Below are 22,030 nucleotides of genomic sequence, written 5' to 3'. Positions count from 1 at the left end.
ATGTTATGTATGTATATTATGTATACTATGTTATGTATGTATATTATGTTATATATGTATATTATGTTATACATGTATATTATTGTGACTCTCAAATATTTACTTAATTGAATAATAAATGAGGCCAATAAACTTGAGTAGTGATTTTGACGAACAGAAAACTGATAAATTTTTGTGTCACTTGTTAAAATTAAAAACCTCAAGAAACATTTTTGAAGTTAGGAACTGTTTTTTATATTTTTCATTTAAATTTGTTATAAAATGTTATAATCTTGTTTTATCATGAGTATGTGAATAAGTTAAAATAAACTATATATTTATTTCAAATTGAAACATGCAAACTGCAGCGATTCTCCAATAGTTTGATAGAATTTTTGATTTATTTGCTGAATATTGATTTTAAAAGCTTTGCATTTGAAGGTTCTTGTTCAGTCAACTGCCATAAATCTCAAAACTTTCTAACAACTTTTTAATTAATGTCTTATCAATGAAAGCTTGAATGTGCAAATCAAATTAAAATTGAATATTTAAAAACAACTAAATTTGTCCTGTATTAGTCCCTCTTATATTAGCATGTCTTGTGTTTTCTTCACAAAGTTTCAAGTGTGATTCAAAGGTTAGAATAAACTTGTAAGCTAATTGAATTTTAAAAACTTGAGTAAGTTTTTATTTTAATTCAGGTTGCTAAAAGAAGGCTTATATGTCGAAAGAGCTCTCGATGAACCAATAAAAGAAAGGATACTCTTTGCAATGCGAATATTTATTCAAAATAATCATAGAGTTGCTACAGCAAAGATCACCAGGTTAAATTCAGCACCAGAGGTTTGACCGGGTAGAGGTTAGCATATAAAAATATGACTAAATTATAGCTAGAGTCTAAAAGATATGGAAAGTTAGGTCCATTATGTAGGTCCATTATGTAGGTCCATTATGTAGATCCGTTGCAGTTGAGAAGATCAGAAAGCACGGCAGACTGACGAGTTTCCGAAATATTTAGTTGATCTGTCAGATTCTATAGTCTAAGCGCATTTGTCATAGAAATTAACTTGGACATCATCCCTGCTGCCCATATTCTGTATCTTGGTCAAGGTTGCCGAGTCGACTTCAACAATAGTCTCAGATCCTAAAAGCAAATGTTAAAACTATCCATTACTGTTATAACACTGTTAACCATCGGGAGGTTACATAATGACTAGGCATTAGAACTGGCGATCTTAGACTGATATGAATGACTAACATACATGTAGTTCAGCTTGGAAACAACAGTAATTTAGAGAACATCTGAACAATCATACATACTAAAACTCCAGCAGAATTCTTACAGTGTAACAGATACATTTTTTTATGTGGGTGAACAACACTATTATAAGATCGGATTTGAGCAGACGCCAAATATATAACTTGTGAACACACGCTAAGACAAGTGATGGCTTCATCTTGTTTTCCTATTTGTCGCTATCACACTAGTATGAGATAGTGAATAGTGAAAACTCCCTTCGACTCATTCAATTCTGTACAATTATCTCCCATATGAATTGAACAAGGATTATGGAGTAACTTGGAAATGTCTTATACAAAGCCTAATGAGATTAGAAGTGTACCTTCTGTCCATGGTTTATACAAAGCCTAATGATATTAGAAGTGTACCTTCTGTCCATGGTTTAAGATGGAGGGTGTTGAACTGAGTCTTGGTCAGGCAGTAAGCTAAAGCTGATTCCTTGTGATTGTCTTTTGTCGTTGTGCAGCTGGACGAGCAGGTTGGTATAAGTTGAGCAGTCACACACTTTAGGATGCTTCCTTTGACGACATCGACGACCTGAACGATAGCAAAGCGATGTAAATTGTTTCTATCGAACTATAAATGACTGTTCGAACAGTTTAGATGACACCCTTTATTGATGTTTCTGTCATACTGATGGGCAGTGCTGAAAGTCAAATCCAAGATTTTATGGATTACCTGGAAGTTTTGTAATATTGAAAAGCTTACAAAGCCATTGGAATAATTAACAAAGAACCTACTCTGTGCTTCTGGAGTTTGGAGCAGTGAGATCGAGGGGCTGCAAGAGGCTCCCGAACACTGCACATCTTGCCTGGAATCACATTTTGCTTGACAATTCTGACAGCCTCAGACTTGTTAATATGGACGGGGAGTCGTGAATCCTTTGCACAAATACCGCAGATTGATGGGGTTCTAGATGTGTCCAGCTGAAAAGTTAGAAGACAAAAGAAATGATATGATTTACATGTACAACTGACATAGTAAACTGTCTCAAGTTATCATTGCGACATTGGAACAGTTTCAGTCAGTTGTTTAGATGAATTGCTTATTATCAAACAGATAAAGAAACTACGAGTCCGATCTTCGAAGTTCAACTACCTTCGAAAAAGTAAAGTAGCTTACCTCAATGGAAACCAGTTTGTCATTCATGTTGATGAAGACACCCTTCTCAGTGCAGACCAACTGACAGTTGCGACCACTTGAACATTCCAGAACAGCCAGCTCTTTGCCGCTGTTGTCATTAATGGACTTACGTCCCTGTTTTATATCTATCTTGTGACCATCGACCATGACTTCCCAGACCTTCTGTCCTGAACGAGAGCTGGTGTCGAACTGAAGAACTTTCTCATTCAATTGGACCTTCAGAGTCTGAAAACGGTAAGAATACTTATATTGAGCCTCAACAGAAATGGTCCAAGTTAATACATATACATTTTAATAACTGCTCAGCGAGGCAACCCAAAGTGTATAGTAGACGATTTCAAGAGACAATTTCAGCTTACCTTGGGAAGATCAGTGCTCTTATCTGTAATGAGTGACACGGCAAAGTCCTTGTTTGACTTGTCACAGTTTCCAGCCAAAAGTATCTCGCAGTCTGTTTCAGGTTTCTGCATGACCTTGCGCTCCAAGGTGTGGAAGAGACTGTCTCTAAATGTGCAAAAGTCTACAACAGAACTCTACCAATAAGTATCGAAAATGATAAAAAGTATCGGTAATAAACAATATCAAATGATGACTTCACAAACATGCATACTTTACACATACGTCTTCTTAGACCAGATCACCCGTGGCCATATTTGTTACAGCAGAATACTGCTAAGCTTTTGGTAAAATCTGTGGTACTTCATAAAATATTGATTTTGGCACTGTACATGGTTGCTGGACCGATATTTTTACAATTAGACAATCCTGTGTACCATCTAGACCCAGACCATGAAAATCCAGACAAAATCTAAACCAGCCAATTGTACCAAGTGTGAAGGTAAGCAAAGTAGGGTAGTAAAAGTATTAGACTCTGTTGAATTATTTGTTGCGTATGAACTATCTTGGTCGAATTACCTTTGTGCTCATTGATAGGGCCTGAGAAATGATGGAAGGGAAGAACATCTTTACCACTGAGACCGACACTGTTGCTCATCGGGTAGTGAGAGTCTGTGATCATGTTGGTTAGCTTTGTCTCAACGGAAGCAGGGATTCGAGACATGTTCATGACAAAATCGGCTCCGGAACAAATGTAGTCGACCTGCATTCCACAAAATTCATTTATTATTGATTATTCATTCACTGATTGATTACTCACTTCAAGATGGATGTAACTATGACTGAACATGAAGCGCCATAAATTTATACCCTTATATTTTATACTTGGTTGACTGTCGCTTCTTACCTTGCTCTCGAATGGTCTTACGATGAGCTCAACACGCATTTTGTCATCAGACTGGCGAGACTCTCTCTGGTTAGGATACATGTAGACTGACTCGGCGGAGTTGATAAGGTATGGCTCGATCAGGTCCCTTAGCCTTTGTGGTGCATCAGTGTTGACTGTCTCAATGTCGAGGGTGTGGTTCATCCAGATGGGGTAGCTAACTCCAAACATGTCCTTGCATCCGTACGCATTTTCTTGGTAACATAGACCGTCTTTGTAAGTGGGATTGAATTTAGCTGTCATCTAAATATATAGTAATACAAATTAATTTCCGGCTATAATTTTAGGAACTATTCATTTTAGTACTAGAGTTACTAACGGTAATCTTGTGCTCGTCAACTTTGGATTCATATCCCCACTGAATCTTGTGCAGTTGCGTCAGCTGACCGAGGCTAGGATCAACAGAGCTGGTCATCTCATCAGTCCACTGAAGCTTCTCATCTTTCGGCATAGAGGGGATAGCTGGTCTAACAAACTTCCAGAAAGCACGAGTGGCGGGGTAGTCGTGCTCAGTGTAGGATGTAAGGTTCAGGGTCATGTTGAGAACTTTCTGGTTAGAGATGGAAGCAAGGCTCACTTGGTAGCTGAGAAGGACTGATCCAAGTGTTTGTGGTCGGAAGAGTGTCCTAGAAAAGAATTATATGATTTCATGACTTCGTCAATCAATCAATTTGAATTACATCGCAATGTTAGCTAATCGCTGTCAGGGCTATCACTAAGTGCTCTAGCAAAACAATCTTACTAATATAAATTTTATGTGTATCCCATGAAGTATAAAAAATAATATTTTCCAAGTTATGTAGTTTGTACAATCTTGAACAGCCATCTAGTTTTTGTTCTCAGAGGCCCGCCTCAGGGTTACCACAATACATGGCTCAGAACTTAGAATAATATAATGCAGGAGTGAATACAGAGGACTGTATGTACTTGATTTACATTAAGAAGTTAAAGTGCTACTATAAGAGACTGCTAACCTTGCAGCTGATGACTCAACTAACCTTGCAGCTGATGACTCAACTAACCTTGCAGCTGATGACTCAACATTCCTAGATTCCTCACTTGTCGATTCGCTGCTCTTCGCATATGATCCAGTAAAGTAGCCAAAGAAGCCACCGCTCTCACTGCTCTCGCTGCTCTCACTGCTGGCCCAGGATTGGCCACGAGGAGAGGTAGGTAGGTAGAAGAATCGTCGGTAGTTGTATGAAAATGTTCGCTGAGAGCTGGCCTCTGTAACAAAATAACCAAAAGTTTTCGACGTAACTTCTTTTTTCTTTTCCAGTGTTTAAAAAGATTTAAAAAGCTGATTCGCATGTCCTACTGAGAGAGTTTAAGGTGACAATAAAAATATGACTAGGTTATAAAGTCGTAACAAACATGTTTGATCCGCAGGTTTAACTTGCCAAACAAAGTTCAAGTCAGTAAAAGAAATCAAACGTTATTCATTTGCAAATGAAATGCTGAAGTAGAGGCCTCACCAGGCACTACATTGAGAACAAGCTGTTGTTTGTAGATAGAAGCGTAGGTGGGAAGAAGGAAGAGTCGGTCTCGAACGAAGGAGTACAGTTCAGGGGCATTGACCTCTCCAGTCAGCTACAACGGATACAATGAATGTAAGTTTCGTAACAACTAAAATTAACGCAAACATTTGCAATAACAGTTAGAAATTAAAATGCAATTGCACCTTAGCTTTGAGCTCAACACTCTTGGGGAAATCCAGCTCATAGTCAATGACCTTCTTCTGTGACTCATCGACGGCGAGGGGCTTAGAGAACTCACTCTTTTTAGAGCCAAACCTTGGAAGAGTGCCAGGGATCATGGTGGTCACAGTGCTAGCCTTCCACTCGGTGCGAGCAAACATCTAAATAGAAAAAAAAATTGACTTTCATTAAAGCGACTTGAAATTTTCAATTATTTTATGGAACAGAATAAATAATAATCTGGGACAGAATAAAAAGTTAAAAGGTTAATACATCTCTAGTAGCAGTTCTTTTATAACTTTTATACTAGAGGTTGGCCAAGGGTCTACTAACATTCTTGGATGGAGCCGAGTCAGAGGTGTTCAGATTGAACCAGTTGTTCTGCATGTCATACTTCATCACTGTCTGTCCAGCCTTGATATAAGCTCTGGACACAACATTGCTGACCAGTCCAGTTGTGGCAAATCCGAGTTGGGTCTGCTGGGTGTAGCAAGTTCTCACCTCAAACCTGTGATAAAATAAAATTATTCACTTTCTGTTTTAAGCTGCATAACAAAACATCCATTTCAGCCTGCATGGCAGTTACAATATAAACAAAAAACTTACAACAAACTCTAAATTTATTACAACGATGAACAAATTAAATTGCATACTTTAAGAATTTGTACAATCGTTGCTTTCTAAATCTCAAAATATTTTCAATATTGTACATTGGATTCCATCATTGCCACATTAACCATAAACTAACCTGATTGGCTTGTTGGTATTGAAAGTAACAACTGGCAATTTTCCAAGAGGGAACTCGACCTTGACTTTGCCATCAATATCAACGATGTTGATATGAGTGAGGAGGTTGTTGAGCATGAAGCCAGATGGTTGGAGAAGATGAATGTCCTTGGGAGTGGTGAGCATGGTGTTGAAGATTTTAAGGGGCACCTCAATCGAACGGTTGCCAGAAGAAACTCCCACTATCAAATATAAAGATTTTATAGTTGTATGTCGAAGGCTGACAACTCCAACAAAATGTGAAAAAATCTGACACTTATCTCAAGAAGAATATCGATTTAAATTCCTGATCTAGCCATATCAGAATAAATTCTCCAACACTAACTTTGGATGAGGGAAGCGAGTGTGTTCTCATCTAGATGCACAAATGAGATCTGTTGTCCGAGAACTCTGATGAAAAGGGTAACAGATGGTTTTGTCTCACCAGAGCTCCTCTGCTTCACGTATTGTGAAATGTCACGAGCGGATTGGCGATAAAGTCCAGCAGATGGTTTTCCCATCAACTTTTCAAACAACTTGTCCATTCCCTCAGTGGTATATCCAATCTACAACCGGACAAAAAAGTGATGACCCGGAGGCTATATGATGCTCTAAAGAGCCAAATTCCAACCATCATTGACATAACATACCTCCCAGAGGTGATTCCATTGATGAGAATTGCCAGTGAAGTGTTGGATGGAAGTGGCTTGTGGGTAAGGAGTCGAGCTCTTGCCGACGGTGCTGACGCGGAACATATCTCCGTAGCCATCGGAGGTTCTCAGGCCGTACTTTATCTGGAAATCGGTTGTCAGGTATGAGAATCGGAAAGCGCGGATGCTCTTCAGAACTTGACGTACTCTCATGTTGCTATGGAAACAGGAAGTAGTTAAAGAAATAATACAAAGAGCTGAGCTATATACCACATACAGGGTCAGAGAATAACACCATATGTGAAAGTAAGGGATATGACCATAAAAGGGAGACAATGCTAGGGCTATCCTGATTTATGGAAAATCAGGAAATAGTGGTTACAAAATCGTATCACATTTAGCCAAGATGGAGTGCTCTCAAATGCACCGGCAATAATTCATGCATATGTTCACTTCGCATGAAAAGTTATCATCAAGCATCAGGTTAGAATCTCACCGCACTGTAGTATTTTCTATTTAATCACTATTAGGTGCAAGTATTAAATATGATGAAGTTTTGCTCAGGACCAGCAGAAGTAACGATGCATTTGACTGGAGACAAACAGTCCGACACAGCGCTACTCCTGATGGGCATAGCCTTTTAATCGTAGATTTTCTACTCAATACTCTTTCAGCGTTCTTATTTGTATCTAACAGAGAACATCTGCTCATCATGCGCACTCCAGTATAAGGCTGTTTGTAAATCATGGACCATAACAATCATAGGGAATAACTAAATAAGAGAGAGCACTTGGCAGACTGATATGTAGACTGATAGCAAACTAGAACGACTCACCAGTTTTCACACTCTGGCTGTTCTGTCTCAAGCATGTTCCTCATGTACTGGACAACAAAGGTTTTGTACTCTCTATCGGGATCGCTGTTTATGTATCGCTCAATCTCTAGGAGGGAGGCGGTTGGGTTGCATCTCATGAGCATAACAAATGCAGCAATTCTCAGTTCAGAGTCGGCATGATGCTGGAGCATGATGGGTGTCAGGGTCTGAATAACCTAGTGTAATGACCAAACAGTAACATGTATCAACACTAACCTATGTGAGCATGTAGGCCACACTTGAACATAAAAACTTCTGTTGGCTTAACAATTTTTAAGACCTACAAGTGAGAAAGTTATTAGAAAAATGTAAACAATAAAAATAATATTTTTAGTTTTTATAAACTACATGTATTTATAAAATAATTTTGCAAGCAATGATTCTGAAAATATAGTAGCAACTAAATGCTTTTCAAGGACAATTTAAGGTCACATTTAATAAGAGTTACCAACTTCTATTCTGTAAGACTTGTCACTAAGCCAGTAAGTTGAAGTTGCGCTACTAACACTTTGTATGGCCTATAGGTTATGTTACTAACTGCTTACTAGTAACGACCTCCAGCAAATGTCATATCCATACCTTTCGCTGATTTTGGAATCCCATATTTTTGACAGCCCAGATCGCGTGAACTCTGACAGCCTTAGACTCAGTGTCAACCATAAATGATTGAATCATGGGGAGGGTTTTGATACTTCCGAGGTTAGCAACAGTTTTCAAAAGCATGATTTTCTCATCATCGTGATTGGCTACATGAAGACGTCTTTCTACATACTGTAAATGATGCTAACGTGAAGAGGTGAGGTATCTTGTAAAGACAGACTAAGAATGTATGACGCAATTTAATTATCTTGTTATTAAGATTAACACTAACAAACCTTTTCGTACTTGCGACAGCTTTCGATTCTGCGTTGATGGAACTCTTTGTCAACAGGCAAGATGCATCTGCTGATGGCCATCTCCTCAGAGTGGATGAATCGTCTCACCATGGAGCCAAAGGCAAGCGCGGCATGCTGGTACAGGAACGTTTTGGACTGGAGAGCTGGCAGGAACTTTTGCTATAAATCAGAGAGCAAATACTTATAGCATTGCAGGGTTAAAGTAATTTGTTTCATACAAGACTAGTCGGAATATTCTGAGAATTTGAGTATCACTAACATATCACTAACAGAATAACTATATTAGTCTTGCGATTGTATAATCCCATCAAAACAATAATACTTTTGTTTTACAAATTGTGATGCTCATATCAGCCAGATCCCAACATCACGGTGTTGTGACAAGCTCTGTGAGACCAAATAGTGTGGCTGTACTCACCATCATCTTGTCAAGGATTGACTGAGTCGGTACTTTGTCGGTGGTCCAGCTGAGCATCACAGAGATAGCTTCTTGGCTGCCAATCTCCTCGGATAACATCTTGTTGAGCAAGAAGTCATCGGCAGCGGTTGTGTTGACCTCTTTCAAAGCATCGATGTAAAGCTTCCTGCAATCAAAATAACTTATTTGACTGCCTCGAACAAAACTGGATGTGCAATAATCTTCATGGAGATTTACCGATGATTAAAGTTCATTTGGAATTAACAAATTTGATTTTTTACACTAGAATTAACTCGATAGTAAGAAGCCACCCTACAAACAACTACAGCTGCACGCTGGGCAGTTTTATGAATAAAACATGCACATTAAATTTCAATTACAGTTCTTCATTTAGAAATATTTAGCAACTGAAGATCATGCTGTCAGCTGTATTTTATGTGATATCAAAATTAACCAACAGTAGAATTCTTTGTACCATTTTTTGTAGCTGGCATCATCGTTACTCGGCTTGATACTGGAAAAGATCTGTCCAAGGTCATCTTGGTTGAGGAGCCTGATGTTATCCATGAGCTGGAAAAACACTCCCATTTGATCGTCGAATCGGCTGATCTGACTGACGATAGTTGCCAGTTCCTCCAACATCTTCTTTACCTAAAAAGTCAGCAAATTAGATTATAGGTCAACGAAGACAGCCTTGACAAATATTTAGCCTTCCCTGATGCTATCCAGAGAGAACATTTTGTTATTTGATACAAAAAACATTAATTGAAGTGCCATAAGAAGTCCAAGAAATCTAGCTTGAGGCTTCCAACAATATCTTTTTGTTTTCAAGTTTTACAAAAGTATCCAAGGTATTATAGCCCGCTGCCATGGCTTGCAATGTCAGTATAAGTGTGAAGAACAGACATTCTATGAGCTTTTAACTATTAGCAAAGGAGTATTGATAACAAACAATGAGCCAAAGACAGATTGTGTTCCCACCTTGTCCTTGATCTCCTCACGGGTCATCATGGGCTTCTCTTCAGAGTCCAACAATACTCTCAACATCCATGGCTGTTCAACCTGCTTGAAAGTAGGGCAAACTTCCTGAGAACGGGAAGAGTGACTTCTGATCTCTCTAAACAAGAGAGTCTGGTTGGAAACAGTGAGGAGGTGCTCATGGGGAGTGTGTGGAGTTTCAATCCTTGTCTCAACGGTCTGTATAGCATCCTTGAGGATGAAGTCTTTTTTGTCGGATGACTGGAGACTGTAGACAGTTTTGGCAACATCGTAGCGCTGCAACATTCACTTCTTGTAAAATAAACAGACTTCACACTTTCGGTATCGACATTAGAAAAAAGTACAAACTATTAAACCGCTTTATTAACTGTCGTACATGTCTCTACTTGAAAATAACAGTTTTTACTCAAATCTACAAAGCAAGCTTTATAAAAATGTAGTTTTGATTGCTGCATGTAAAATTCACAACATGTATGAGAAAAAACAGGAATTTATTTAAATAGTAGACAGAACATAACTGTTCATTCCTAAAATCTATTCTTTAGTGAACAGTACAAATATGAATGAAACAACAAACTCAAACGCATACCATGAACTAAAAGGGCTAAATAAAAAGAAAGGGAGCACAACTCACAAGGTTTGTGCTGTTAAACACATTGGACATGGGCTTGCATGCGCAGAGCTCGCCCTTCATGTTGTTACGACAGTTGCAGTTGATCTGGCGCTGTGGATACGTGTTCTTCTCAATGACATTCACCTTGAGGCACCTCGAGTGATCTCTAGCTTTGATTACCTTTAAAACAAGAGAGCTCAGTCTTAGCCATGCTGTCGGAGACATACCAAATGGTTTCAAAACTTTATTATCTCTTGTCTGCAAATAAGTTATTATCATGCTAACTAAATTATCAAATATTAACATGACAAACTATGATAAGACTCCTAACCTGGAAGACATCAGACGCATTGTTGTTGGTGTAGACATGCAGGGAGCTGTAACAGTTACCATCAGCTGCCGGCTGCAAACAGACAACAATAGTGAAATTCACCAGAGCTTGGGACCAAAATTTTAAAACACAAACAAATGACTCATCGGAGCTCTGAATTAAGCGATGTTGAATATGGCTTGCTATCAACTAGTCAACAGAGCATTTGGGTCTGTAAACTTGTGCCGTGAAGTTCTTACAAAAACATTTGTAAGGAAAAAAGAAACGTTTTACATGGTGAAAATTTTCATGCGACTGACAGGGCTTGAACAGATGCCGATTGACATCACATAGATAAGAACGTTCATACCTCGAGGGTGTCGAATGTGGTCACATGTTCTTTCTCGAGATCGTTGTATGGTAGCTTCTCTGTAATGACATAGTCTCCATCATCAGCCTGCAGTTTCACCTGTATCATTGCGAGGATGCCTCTCTTGATGTCTATGGACCAGTTGGTCTCTTCAGTGCAAACGGCTAGCTTTGCAACCTTGAAGTTTTCGTAGCTAAAACATGATAACTAGTACATAAACTGATCCTAAAACTTCCAACTAAGATGCAACAATGTTGAAACATGCTGTTATATTAGGACAATTATCAGTTCAAGCAAGAAATAGTGAATCCAGCTTAGACAAAACAGAGTAGGATACGTGTAATAAAACTGATTGTGTTTCAAGAAGTTAATATTATTTACAAGATTATTATTAGTATTTACGAGTCGTACTTGAATTTGATGAGCTGTTGCAGTTTGCCAGCGATGAGTCGATTGTCGTTAGGATCAAGAGGGATGAAGTCTTTGAGCGATAGCTGCTCCGTTGGAGGTAGTTTCCTCACCTCTTGTATCGGTCTGTTGAGAGACATGACTTCAACATTCTCCAGCTACAAGAGAAGGTCAGGTCAAGGTCAGGTCAATGTTGTTGAAAACAAACGGGAAAGAATTTAGTTAATTTAAAAATATAAGGAAATGGTATTGCTCACAAGATTGTAGCAAAACATTTTAGCAAATTTTTTGTCATGGTAATTTTCCCTAAAACAAACAATAACAATACAAATTTTTGCCCTTAAAAACTCAAACAAAACATTAACTGATATTCACATATAGGTATAATCATAGGCAACGATACAAAATGGTAAAAACATTTTGTAACAGAATGACAACCAGGGCTTACTTTTAAAATGTTCATAGATTACAATTGGCATTGAATTGGCAGCGCTGCATTACCTGAAGAGTGGCAGGGGAGCTGTAGGTGAAGACGGCATCAGCTACGATTTTAATACCGGCGTACTGCCGGCTGAATGTCGGGAGTCCGGTAAACACTTGAGATTCATACTTGTATACGTACTTCTTGGTCGGGTCGTATTCTGCAAGCACAGGGTATGCATCCTGATATATCTCTCATGACATAACAAAGTATATGGACCATTCAAGCACCCGAATGAATGAAACATGGGACTAGACCTAAAGCCTAATAGCATCTCTAGGTTAGACCATTCAAGCGCCCGAACAGATGACACATGGGACTAGACCTACGGCCTAATAGCATCTCTAGGTTAGACCATTCAAGCGCCCGAACAGATGACACATGGGACTAGACCTAAGGCCTAATAGCATCTCTAGGTTAGACCATTCAAGCGCCCGAACAGATGACACATGGGACCAGACCTAAGGCCTAATAGCATCTCTAGGTTAGACCATTCAAGCGCCCGAACAGATGACACATGGGACCAGACCTAAGGCCTAATAGCATCTCTAGGTTGGACCATTCAAGCACACGAACAGATAGCACATGGGACTAGACCTAAGGCCTAATAGCATCTCTAGGTTCCAATCAAGCTACTGAGCTGCTAATAAAAATCCCACAGCGCAAGAAATATAATAAATGTAAAAAGGTAAATCAAAAAATATTTTGAGCAACAAGAAGAAATTGACACTTACTTCCTTCAGAGACGGGACTGCTAGAGTCTTTCCACCAACAGAAGCCTACAAATGAAATGCATTGTTGAACAATATAAAGAAACAGCATCACTAAGAAAATAGAGTCAAGCTGCTATCAAACTTTCAAATTCAATGCTTTCCATGTTTCAAATTCAAGTTTGATGCAACGCCCAAAACTTTTAAATTCAATATTTTTAACCCAACTTTCCAATCATGCGATATTAATATGACGACTCAGAATGTCACAGATAAATTTGAAAAGAGAAATCTGACAAAAGTAGCTCAAAACCTTTTCGAACAACATTGGAAAAGTACTTAGATACATATCAAAATTCGTAGAAAATTATAGAAGTACATTATAAAATATATCTTTCATACTTCTACAAGGCTGTAAACATGATCGGATTACAAAATGAAACTGAAGTTGTCTGCTCACAAATGCTATTGTACAGTAGTAATCTTCTCCTCATGCTCAGAGACACATTTTTTAAAAATTAGTGTTATGTTACCCAATCAACAGCTACACTTGACAAAGAACCTGAGATTTAAACCCAAAATGCCCTTGGGAAACAAGTCAGTGTTTTGACTGATCAGCTTCTATGAAAAAATGTTAGATGATAATAATAATGATAATGATAAAATAATAGAAGTATACTTACAAGTCGCAACAAGTGCGAACAATATGAGCAACCTCATGATTGGAGAACTACTAGCTGTTGTTGAGTTAACCAGCTAAGCTTGTCTGATTCACTTGGCCAGGCTCGAGCCTTTTATACCTTTTCTCTCATCTAAAACTCCATCATCCTCTCTCTCTCATTGGTTCATTTAGCTACACGTAGTCAAAACATTATTCCTCGTTTCAACTCCAACAAAAAAAAATAATTTTTTCGATGACTGAAACGCCGAATGTATTGAGTTAACGAAGGTCTGGATTCCTTTTTGAACCGGGATATAATATATCTGATATAAAATCTGCCTGAAAAAGCACTGTGAGAAACTCTAGCCAACCCTTGCTATAGTTGTAGCAATACTATTACAAGTGAACTTTGAGGTTACATAGTGAATGAAATGTTATACTGCACCAACTGCTGACAAGTGCTATGGCTGCCCTGGACACTATTATCTATGGCTGTAGTAATATGAGACATAGTAAAATACAGCCCATAAGAAGTATTGGTACCTACTAGTAACACTAGGGTTTCTTTAAAAACTGCTCATCTTATTTTTAACACTAATACTTTCCCATCAATCTGAAACTGTCTTCAAATTGCTAAGGCTAGCCTAAACATTTCAACCCAACTAGAATGTGACACTATTTTGTGTGCATAAGGAATATGGAATAGTTACATAATTAATAATAACAATTAACAACATAATAATATCCAAAAAATATAGAAACTAAATTTTTCAAACTACGAAAGAGTGCTGCAGGTATAAGAGTGAACTGCTATTCATTCCTACGATAGCAGGGTGTTTTAGAGTTTTTGGTGTTAAACTCAATAAAAACTGGTCTTTTTCTAACGAACCTTTGATATGACAGTAGTTTGTTATTATAGACTTAATTTATTCTGTATTCCCTTAAATTTAATCGAAGTTTACTGATAGTAAAATATCATATAAAATCAATAGTGTTAGGTGGTGTGCAAATGTACAGACATCGACTCCACTTTTAGCATATGTTCCTCCGTACTACCCTTTTATAGTGGGTCAAAATTCCTGTAGATGGTTGTATTATCTAGTTAGATAATCATAGACACCACATAAACAAGTGTGGGGATTTAATACTTTTCTGACAATGAGCATTTTGCATGCCAAGTAAGCCTAGTATATTCCAGCTTATGCCATGTGAAAAGGAATTTTTTGGAGCACATTCTAAGCAAAAAGCCATTTAGTTTGTCCTTGATTAGGTATACTACTAACCAGTAAGCAGTTGCCTGTGATATCAGAAAAGTGGTGTCTGCGGCAGCTCTTTAATTTATTAAGGCAGGTTCGCGACATCCGTGTGCAATTACTGTTGATAACACCACAAGAGCACCTTAAGTTTGAATAACTAGAAAAAAACATTAAAAGAAAAAACGCCAGGCTAATATGACAGGAAGACTTATTCCCTGCCACACACATGTCCTTCAGTTTACTTCCTCCCCTAAAGTTTACTAGTGGCTCTATTCCTTGTAAGATTTCCCGAATAACAGCTCAGCTTGAGCGCATCTTATGGCATCAATAATACATAGTCAAGTGTCCCGCATGAAGATTGGGATGACAGGGCATCAGAAAAACAGATTTGACCAATCAGAAGGAACGGTCAACTGATTAAAAATTTCTATTGCCCAAGTTTGTATCACTAACCTATGTTGGCAATGTATTTTAGATTAACTAATAACAAAACTGACCTACAAACACCTACATCTATATATATTATTAAATATTATTAAATATTATTAAATATTGACCGATATTTCATTCTTAGCCTGTCTTTGGTGTAACATAGTGTGGTCTGCACATAATGACAACAAATTCAGTAAAACATAAGTTTATGTTTATCAAGAAATATGACAAAATTTAACATGATTATTGAACATGTATGTATATATGTAATGCATGAAAGTAAATTGGCGGTCTTTAGATTATCAGTAGCATCTTAATATTTAGTTAGCCATCTCTTATTATCAATCACAGCAGAAGGTACAATAGATGCCCGATAAACAGAATATATTTCATAAGAATACTTTTGGTGGCAAACAGAGTGTCAACAAAACTTGCTTATCAAATATGTAGAGTATGTGTGGTCTGAGATAATACAGAAAGTGAGTCTGTACCACAATAGATGGCAAAGAACATGAAAAAACTCACTCGGTGGTGCCATAATTTTGATCACCGCTGTGGCACTGCATTTACATTATTTCTTCACTACCATATACGTGTTATATATATGTAAGGGTAATAAAATAATATATAAATATCGCATTTAATGAAACAAAAATAAGGATTAGAAACTACACAATAACTTCACACAACTTTTGACGAGTAGACAGTTGATATTCAGTAGACTTGAAGCATGTTCAACAAAGACTGTTCGACCGGAACAATTACACAATGTTACCGTAAGTACCAATATAAGTGTATGGAAACAAGTCGACAACGAGGAGATATTTTGGTAGATGAGGTTGTGAAAGACAGCTATATTATGACAGATGATGAGGCGCTGTTATGACAGCCAGCCTGATTACCGGTAAGGATGAAGATCAAACCATATTCGCAGACGATGCCGGGTAAGAACCAAAACAAGCTCGACAAAAGGTAATGAAATTAGATCTACAATGTAGGATGCTTCCATTTGTAAATGTGACAAACTTCCTCATCTATTATCCTGATAACCGCAGAGACAAATGTGGAAATATGATTTCTCTCTTTATATATATATATATATATATATATATATATATATATATATATATATATATATATATATATATATGCTAGTGCCCTGAGAGTATAGTATGCTTTGAGAGATCGGCAGGTGTGGTGGTAAAGCGCAGGGAATAAATACCTGCAGAACTATTCCAAAATGTGAGGAAGTGGCCTTTGGTGCGGGTGTTAGAGTGTTGGTCTACCATGGTGGTCTACTATGGTGGTCTACCATGGTGGTCTACCATGGTGGTCTACCATGGTGGTCTACCATGGTGGTCTACCATGGTGGTCTACCATGGTGGTCTACTATGGTGGTCTACTATGGTGGTCTACCATGGTGGTCTACTATGGTGGTCTACCATGGTGGTCTACCATGGTGGTCTACCATGGTGGTCTACCATGGTGGTCTACTATGGTGGTCTACCATGGTGGTCTACTATGGTGGTCTACCATGGTGGTCTACCATGGTGGTCTACTATGGTGGTCTACTATGGTGGTCTACCATGGTGGTCTACTATGGTGGTCTACCATGGTGGTCTACCATGGTGGTCTACCATGGTGGTCTACCATGGTGGTCTACTATGGTGGTCTACCATGGTGGTCTACTATGGTGGTCTACCATGGTGGTCTACCATGGTGGTCTACTATGGTGGTCTACCATGGTGGTCTACCATGGTGGTCTACCATGGTGGTCTACCATGGTGGTCTACTATGGTAGTCTACCATGGTGGTCTACCATGGTGGTCTACCATGGTGGTCTACTATGGTGGTCTACTATGGTGGTCTACCATGGTGGTCTACTATGGTGGTCTACCATGGTGGTCTACCATGGTGGTCTACCATGGTGGTTTACCATGGTGGTCTACTATGGTGGTCTACCATGGTGGTCTACTATGGTGGTCTACCATGGTGGTCTACCATGGTGGTCTACTATGGTGGTCTACCATGGTGGTCTACCATGGTGGTCTACCATGGTGGTCTACTATGGTGGTCTACTATGGTGGTCTACCATGGTGGTCTACTATGGTGGTCTACCATGGTGGTCTACCATGGTGGTCTACCATGGTGGTCTACCATGGTGGTCTACTATGGTGGTCTACCATGGTGGTCTACTATGGTGGTCTACCATGGTGGTCTACCATGGTGGTCTACTATGGTGGTCTACCATGGTGGTCTACCATGGTGGTCTACCATGGTGGTCTACCATGGTGGTCTACTATGGTAGTCTACCATGGTGGTCTACCATGGTGGTCTACCATGGTGGTCTACCATGGTGGTCTACCATGGTGGTCTACCATGGTGGTCTACCATGGTGGTCTACCATGGTGGTCTACCATGGTGGTCTACCATGGTGGTCTACTATGGTGGTCTACCATGGTGGTCTACTATGGTGGTCTACCATGGTGGTCTACCATGGTGGTCTACTATGGTGGTCTACCATGGCGGTCTACTATGGTGGTCTACTATGGTGGTCTACTATGGTGAATATCAAGAGTTGAAACTCTTTATAGTAGAAACCTTCTACTATAAAGATTTAATCGTGAAGAATCTAACCCAAACTCTAACCGAGGCTTCAGACAGGTGAGCGGATGGACACAGCTTTTGTTGTAGTGAGATATTTAGGGTAGTTTTGAATTCTCTACGCATACCTTAAAGGTGTATACAGAATGAAATCTAAAACAGTATACGGTATTATAGATTGAGGTACACGGTAGACATTTTTACAATTATCCATATTCATAAACTTGGAGTTATCATCTCTCTTTCAACGCTATACATGTACATGTATTGTATGACAGATATGGTAAATATTCTATCAATGTCTTGTGAATGAATTCAATGAAATGTCCATAACATGCACCGGACACTATGGCAAACAAAATTGTATGACTATCATTTGTCGGATCTTTAAAAAATGATAATTTATTTATGATGTTTGTAAATGATTATCGTTTACTGCTTATCATCGCTGCCATGGCCTCTCGCATGACTTTACATAAACTCTTAAAAGGATTCCTCTAGTCACTTGCAAGAAACATAAGCGCTGATAAAATCTTATACTGCAAAAAAATTTAGAAAATAAACGACTGCAGCTGATGAGTTTTTCACATGAGATATATGAGTCTCTGAACTACAGTAAGATAGCTTCAAGCCTGCCTAAACGGTCATAATATATGAATACGATAGGAGGCAAGAGCCGCCATAGACTAAGCTAGATATTTAATTCAGCACTGATCTATTGCGATAGAAAACAATATTCAACAAAAATGGGGAGCTGAGACTAATTCTAATAATTTGGAAGCATTCAACTATTGTTTTTAGATGGTATACTCCAAAACTTACCAGCATTTAATGGAAATTTTTTTTCTCCGATGGAGCCATCTGGCTCTCTTTTGAGTGGGATGGTACAACACCGGTAGAAAAAAATAATGCACCCGGCTGCTTTTTACTTTAGAAGGTAGTTTAGTTGATGACTGCGAACTATTTTGGTTCGTAATCACGATTGAAAAACTGGGTAATATTAAAAAATAGTGAAAATATAAATGCTACAATACCACAATTGAAAACAAGCTAAAACATCGTTTAGCTACACCTATTATATATATAACCAAAATAGCTCTATGGCCAGCTACACCTACCATATATATAACCAGAACAGCTCTATGGCTAGCTACACCTACCATATATATAACCAGAATAGCTCTATGGCTAGCTACACCTACCATATATATAACCAGAATAGCTCTATGGCTAGCTACACCTACAATATATAACCAGAATAGCTCTATGTCCTTCACAATACTTGCTTAAAATATGCTAGTAGATCGAGCCTTGTAAGACTCTTAATTACTGGCTCAGACTGCAATCTGTCGATTGGTGCAGCCCGGAGTATGCCTTGCAATGACAGGAAATAGAGAGATGGGACAAATCCCAGCTGTAGCAAGATTCAAACACCGATGACCATTCATTTTATCAATTGTAATCCGTCTGCCTTGTGTCTACCTAACCAAGCTCTGATTGTTTATTCACTGAGTCTGCTAACTGTATATGATAGCAAGTTTCATTTATAGTTGAACACACTTATAAGGAGCTAATCTATTGTTTTATGTTTGGCTCAAGTATTTTTAAGCATTCGTACTTTATACAGTTTTATTGAAATGCTAAAAATTCACAAATAATTAAAATACATCAGTTGAAACTTTTTAAATTTTGGTTTTAGGAACCAAATAGATTTTCAAACATTTTGTAACTCTGGTTAATGATATTGATTAAAACATAAACTTAATGTTTTCTGAAATCTTAACTGAATGCAACAAGGTTTGATCTTTAGCCTTGAATTCGTCAATAAAAATTTCAACCATTATGGAATTTAATAAAATGAGTTCGAATCCCGGTATGAGTAATCTTTTTTCCCCCAACATATAACCATGACGTTAGACAGACGAACACAGCTTCCATCATATTAATGATTGTCACTCAGTCTAACAATATTACAGCGGCTATGGCTAGGCATCATTTGGAAATTTTTTGCTAATTAATTACATTTCAAAACACGCTCACTGATGAAATTTATCCAGGGTTGTCATAAATTCAAATGACAAACAAAACTTATCAGAGCATACAAAAAGGGGCATCAGAAAGACAACCCTGGCCAGTGTTGTGACAGAAAATAAACACAATCCTTGTAAGGAGTCTGTAGCACTCATTCACGCAAAACCTCTTTGACTATAATTTCTCCTAGCCGGTCAATAAGGGTGTTGGTAGCTGCATTCGCTGTTGGCGTGGCAAAATCTCACTTGACACGTGTTTTTTCTATATTACATAAGATGATGTTGTGATAAGGAAGTGCCAGACTGGAGTGATTTATGTAAGACGTTAGTGTCTGTTTCACAACCTGCCACACAAACATACATTCTCTTCTTATCTTACATCTGCCATTGGCTAAAGATTATACTCACATGTGTATCTATAGATACAGATTTAAACACGGAATAGAATATGAAGGGTCAATTAAGCCACTAGTAAAGATGAACTTACACTTAAAATTTGAGTAGATTTTATTAGAAAATATCAGTATTTTTTTATCATTTGCGTTTGTTTTTGATGTTTGAGGTGATCTGCCTGCCAAAATGTTTTAAAATCGACAAAATTTGATCGTGATTAAAACGCTCCGAAGAAATATACGTAGCCAAAAATGATGTGAGTAGTCGTGTTTCCTACTTGTCCCTCTCATTATGACATCGGCTATTGCAATCAAGTGGCAGTGTTGCGAATCTCTATTGACATACATGTATATTTCATTTTGTACTTACTCTTGATTGTTCAAATAAAAATTAAAACAGCTTAAAATACATTTCTATAGATGTTTCGAATATTTTAAAGATAGGTTATGTTGGCTAGAAATTGCCCGAGTTTTCCCTCTAAAAATGGGGTTAACAAGGCTAATTAGGTTAAAAACCCACAATTGAGCATTTTACTTACAACAGTAAAATATATCAGTCAAACCTTGATTTATGATCACCTCACCGTACGAAATTTTCGTCATACAATGAATGATTCTAGCAAATATATAATTATATAGCTCAAGTAGTTTCCAACATAAAAAATTTGAAGATTGTCAAAACATGGTTGCTTCGTAAGTGGAAGAATTTCATAAAAATAAAAAACAAACTTATAACAATATAAAGTTCTCTATCAGCGCCTCTACCTCTGAATCTACACATGACGGAGCCTACAACTCTGTTCCTGTCTCTAACAATAGAAATCTGTTCTGTTGATGACTACTTTATAAATCTAGCCTTTTTACATATAATTACGTTTTTACATAGTTTTATATGAAACATTTAATGCTTTGTGTTGTATTACCTGCAAAACTTTTGAAGGAGTAAGCAAAGTTTTTTGAGATGCGGAATAAATCAAAGTGTATCTTTATAATAATTTTTACTCTTATGTTCAATTACATGAGAACCGAACCTTGAAATGAATTGACTTATTAAAAATTTGGCTTTATATAAAAATCCGAAGCCTAGTATTTGTTCCATTTATCATACGGTTATGATATATAATTTGCAATAAGAATAATAAGCTTGTGTGAATAAACATGTTCATATATTGATTAATAAATCTGTTTTTATTATCCTATACCCGCATAAAATGTCCAACTTTCCTAATTGCTTGCTTTTATTAAAAAAAACTTGAAATTAAAGTGATGAAATTCTTTCATCAACCTTCGAACAGCTTTCAGGTTATGCCATGTCGAGAGTGACCATCTCGTTCAGGTTTTGGCATGTTGAGACTATCTCATGGGTATCCTCCAATCAGATTGTTTTCTGCTACACTGGTGTTTAGTCAAATAGTTGAATACTAGAAAATAACTGGCTTAGAGCCAAACCATAATTTTATGGTATTCTAAACCAGATTATTTCACAGGCTCTAACTAGATTTGTACGAGCAAGCGTATTGATGTTAAAAAACACTGCATAAAAGAGATGACATTATTAAAAAATCAGAAAAATTAATTCTTGACTTCTTAATATGGCATAATTGATCAATCATTTGCAGGCATGCAATTAAAAAGATCGGTCAGCAATGACTGCTGACAGCAGCTCATGGTTACTGACGGTTGATACAAGAATCAGATGCTTCCGTATATAGAAGGAAACCAGGCTAAGAATGCTGATGTTTCATTTTGAAATCATTGCC

The 22,030-nt window shown here is 37.7% G+C and overlaps 1 protein-coding gene across 1 annotated transcript; it reads right to left on the bottom strand.

Moving 5' to 3' along the window:
• Window positions 1-947: 947 nt before the first annotated feature.
• LOC137405026 (vitellogenin-like) lies at window positions 948-16,533 on the bottom strand. The gene is made up of 28 exons (XM_068091250.1): window positions 16,467-16,533; window positions 12,920-12,964; window positions 12,206-12,345; window positions 11,699-11,862; window positions 11,297-11,489; window positions 10,948-11,019; window positions 10,638-10,796; window positions 9,986-10,279; window positions 9,480-9,655; window positions 9,005-9,170; window positions 8,566-8,745; window positions 8,270-8,461; window positions 7,652-7,866; window positions 6,817-7,033; window positions 6,513-6,732; window positions 6,150-6,369; window positions 5,735-5,909; window positions 5,386-5,562; window positions 5,180-5,294; window positions 4,703-4,931; window positions 4,024-4,330; window positions 3,666-3,947; window positions 3,338-3,521; window positions 2,782-2,942; window positions 2,402-2,647; window positions 2,020-2,205; window positions 1,648-1,816; window positions 948-1,123 (listed from the first exon to the last, which is right to left on the bottom strand). Exons 1-28 carry the CDS (start codon window positions 16,531-16,533, stop codon window positions 1,020-1,022), a joined length of 5,055 nt encoding a protein of 1,684 aa, XP_067947351.1. The 3' UTR covers window positions 948-1,019.
• Between the last annotated feature and the right edge of the window lie 5,497 nt (window positions 16,534-22,030).

Source organism: Watersipora subatra, chromosome 9 (assembly GCF_963576615.1).
Source record: "Watersipora subatra chromosome 9, tzWatSuba1.1, whole genome shotgun sequence".
Taxonomy (NCBI): domain Eukaryota; kingdom Metazoa; phylum Bryozoa; class Gymnolaemata; order Cheilostomatida; family Watersiporidae; genus Watersipora; species Watersipora subatra.
The sequence above is the reverse complement of the archived record's forward strand: the minus strand, read 5'-3'. Positions and strand labels throughout refer to the sequence as shown.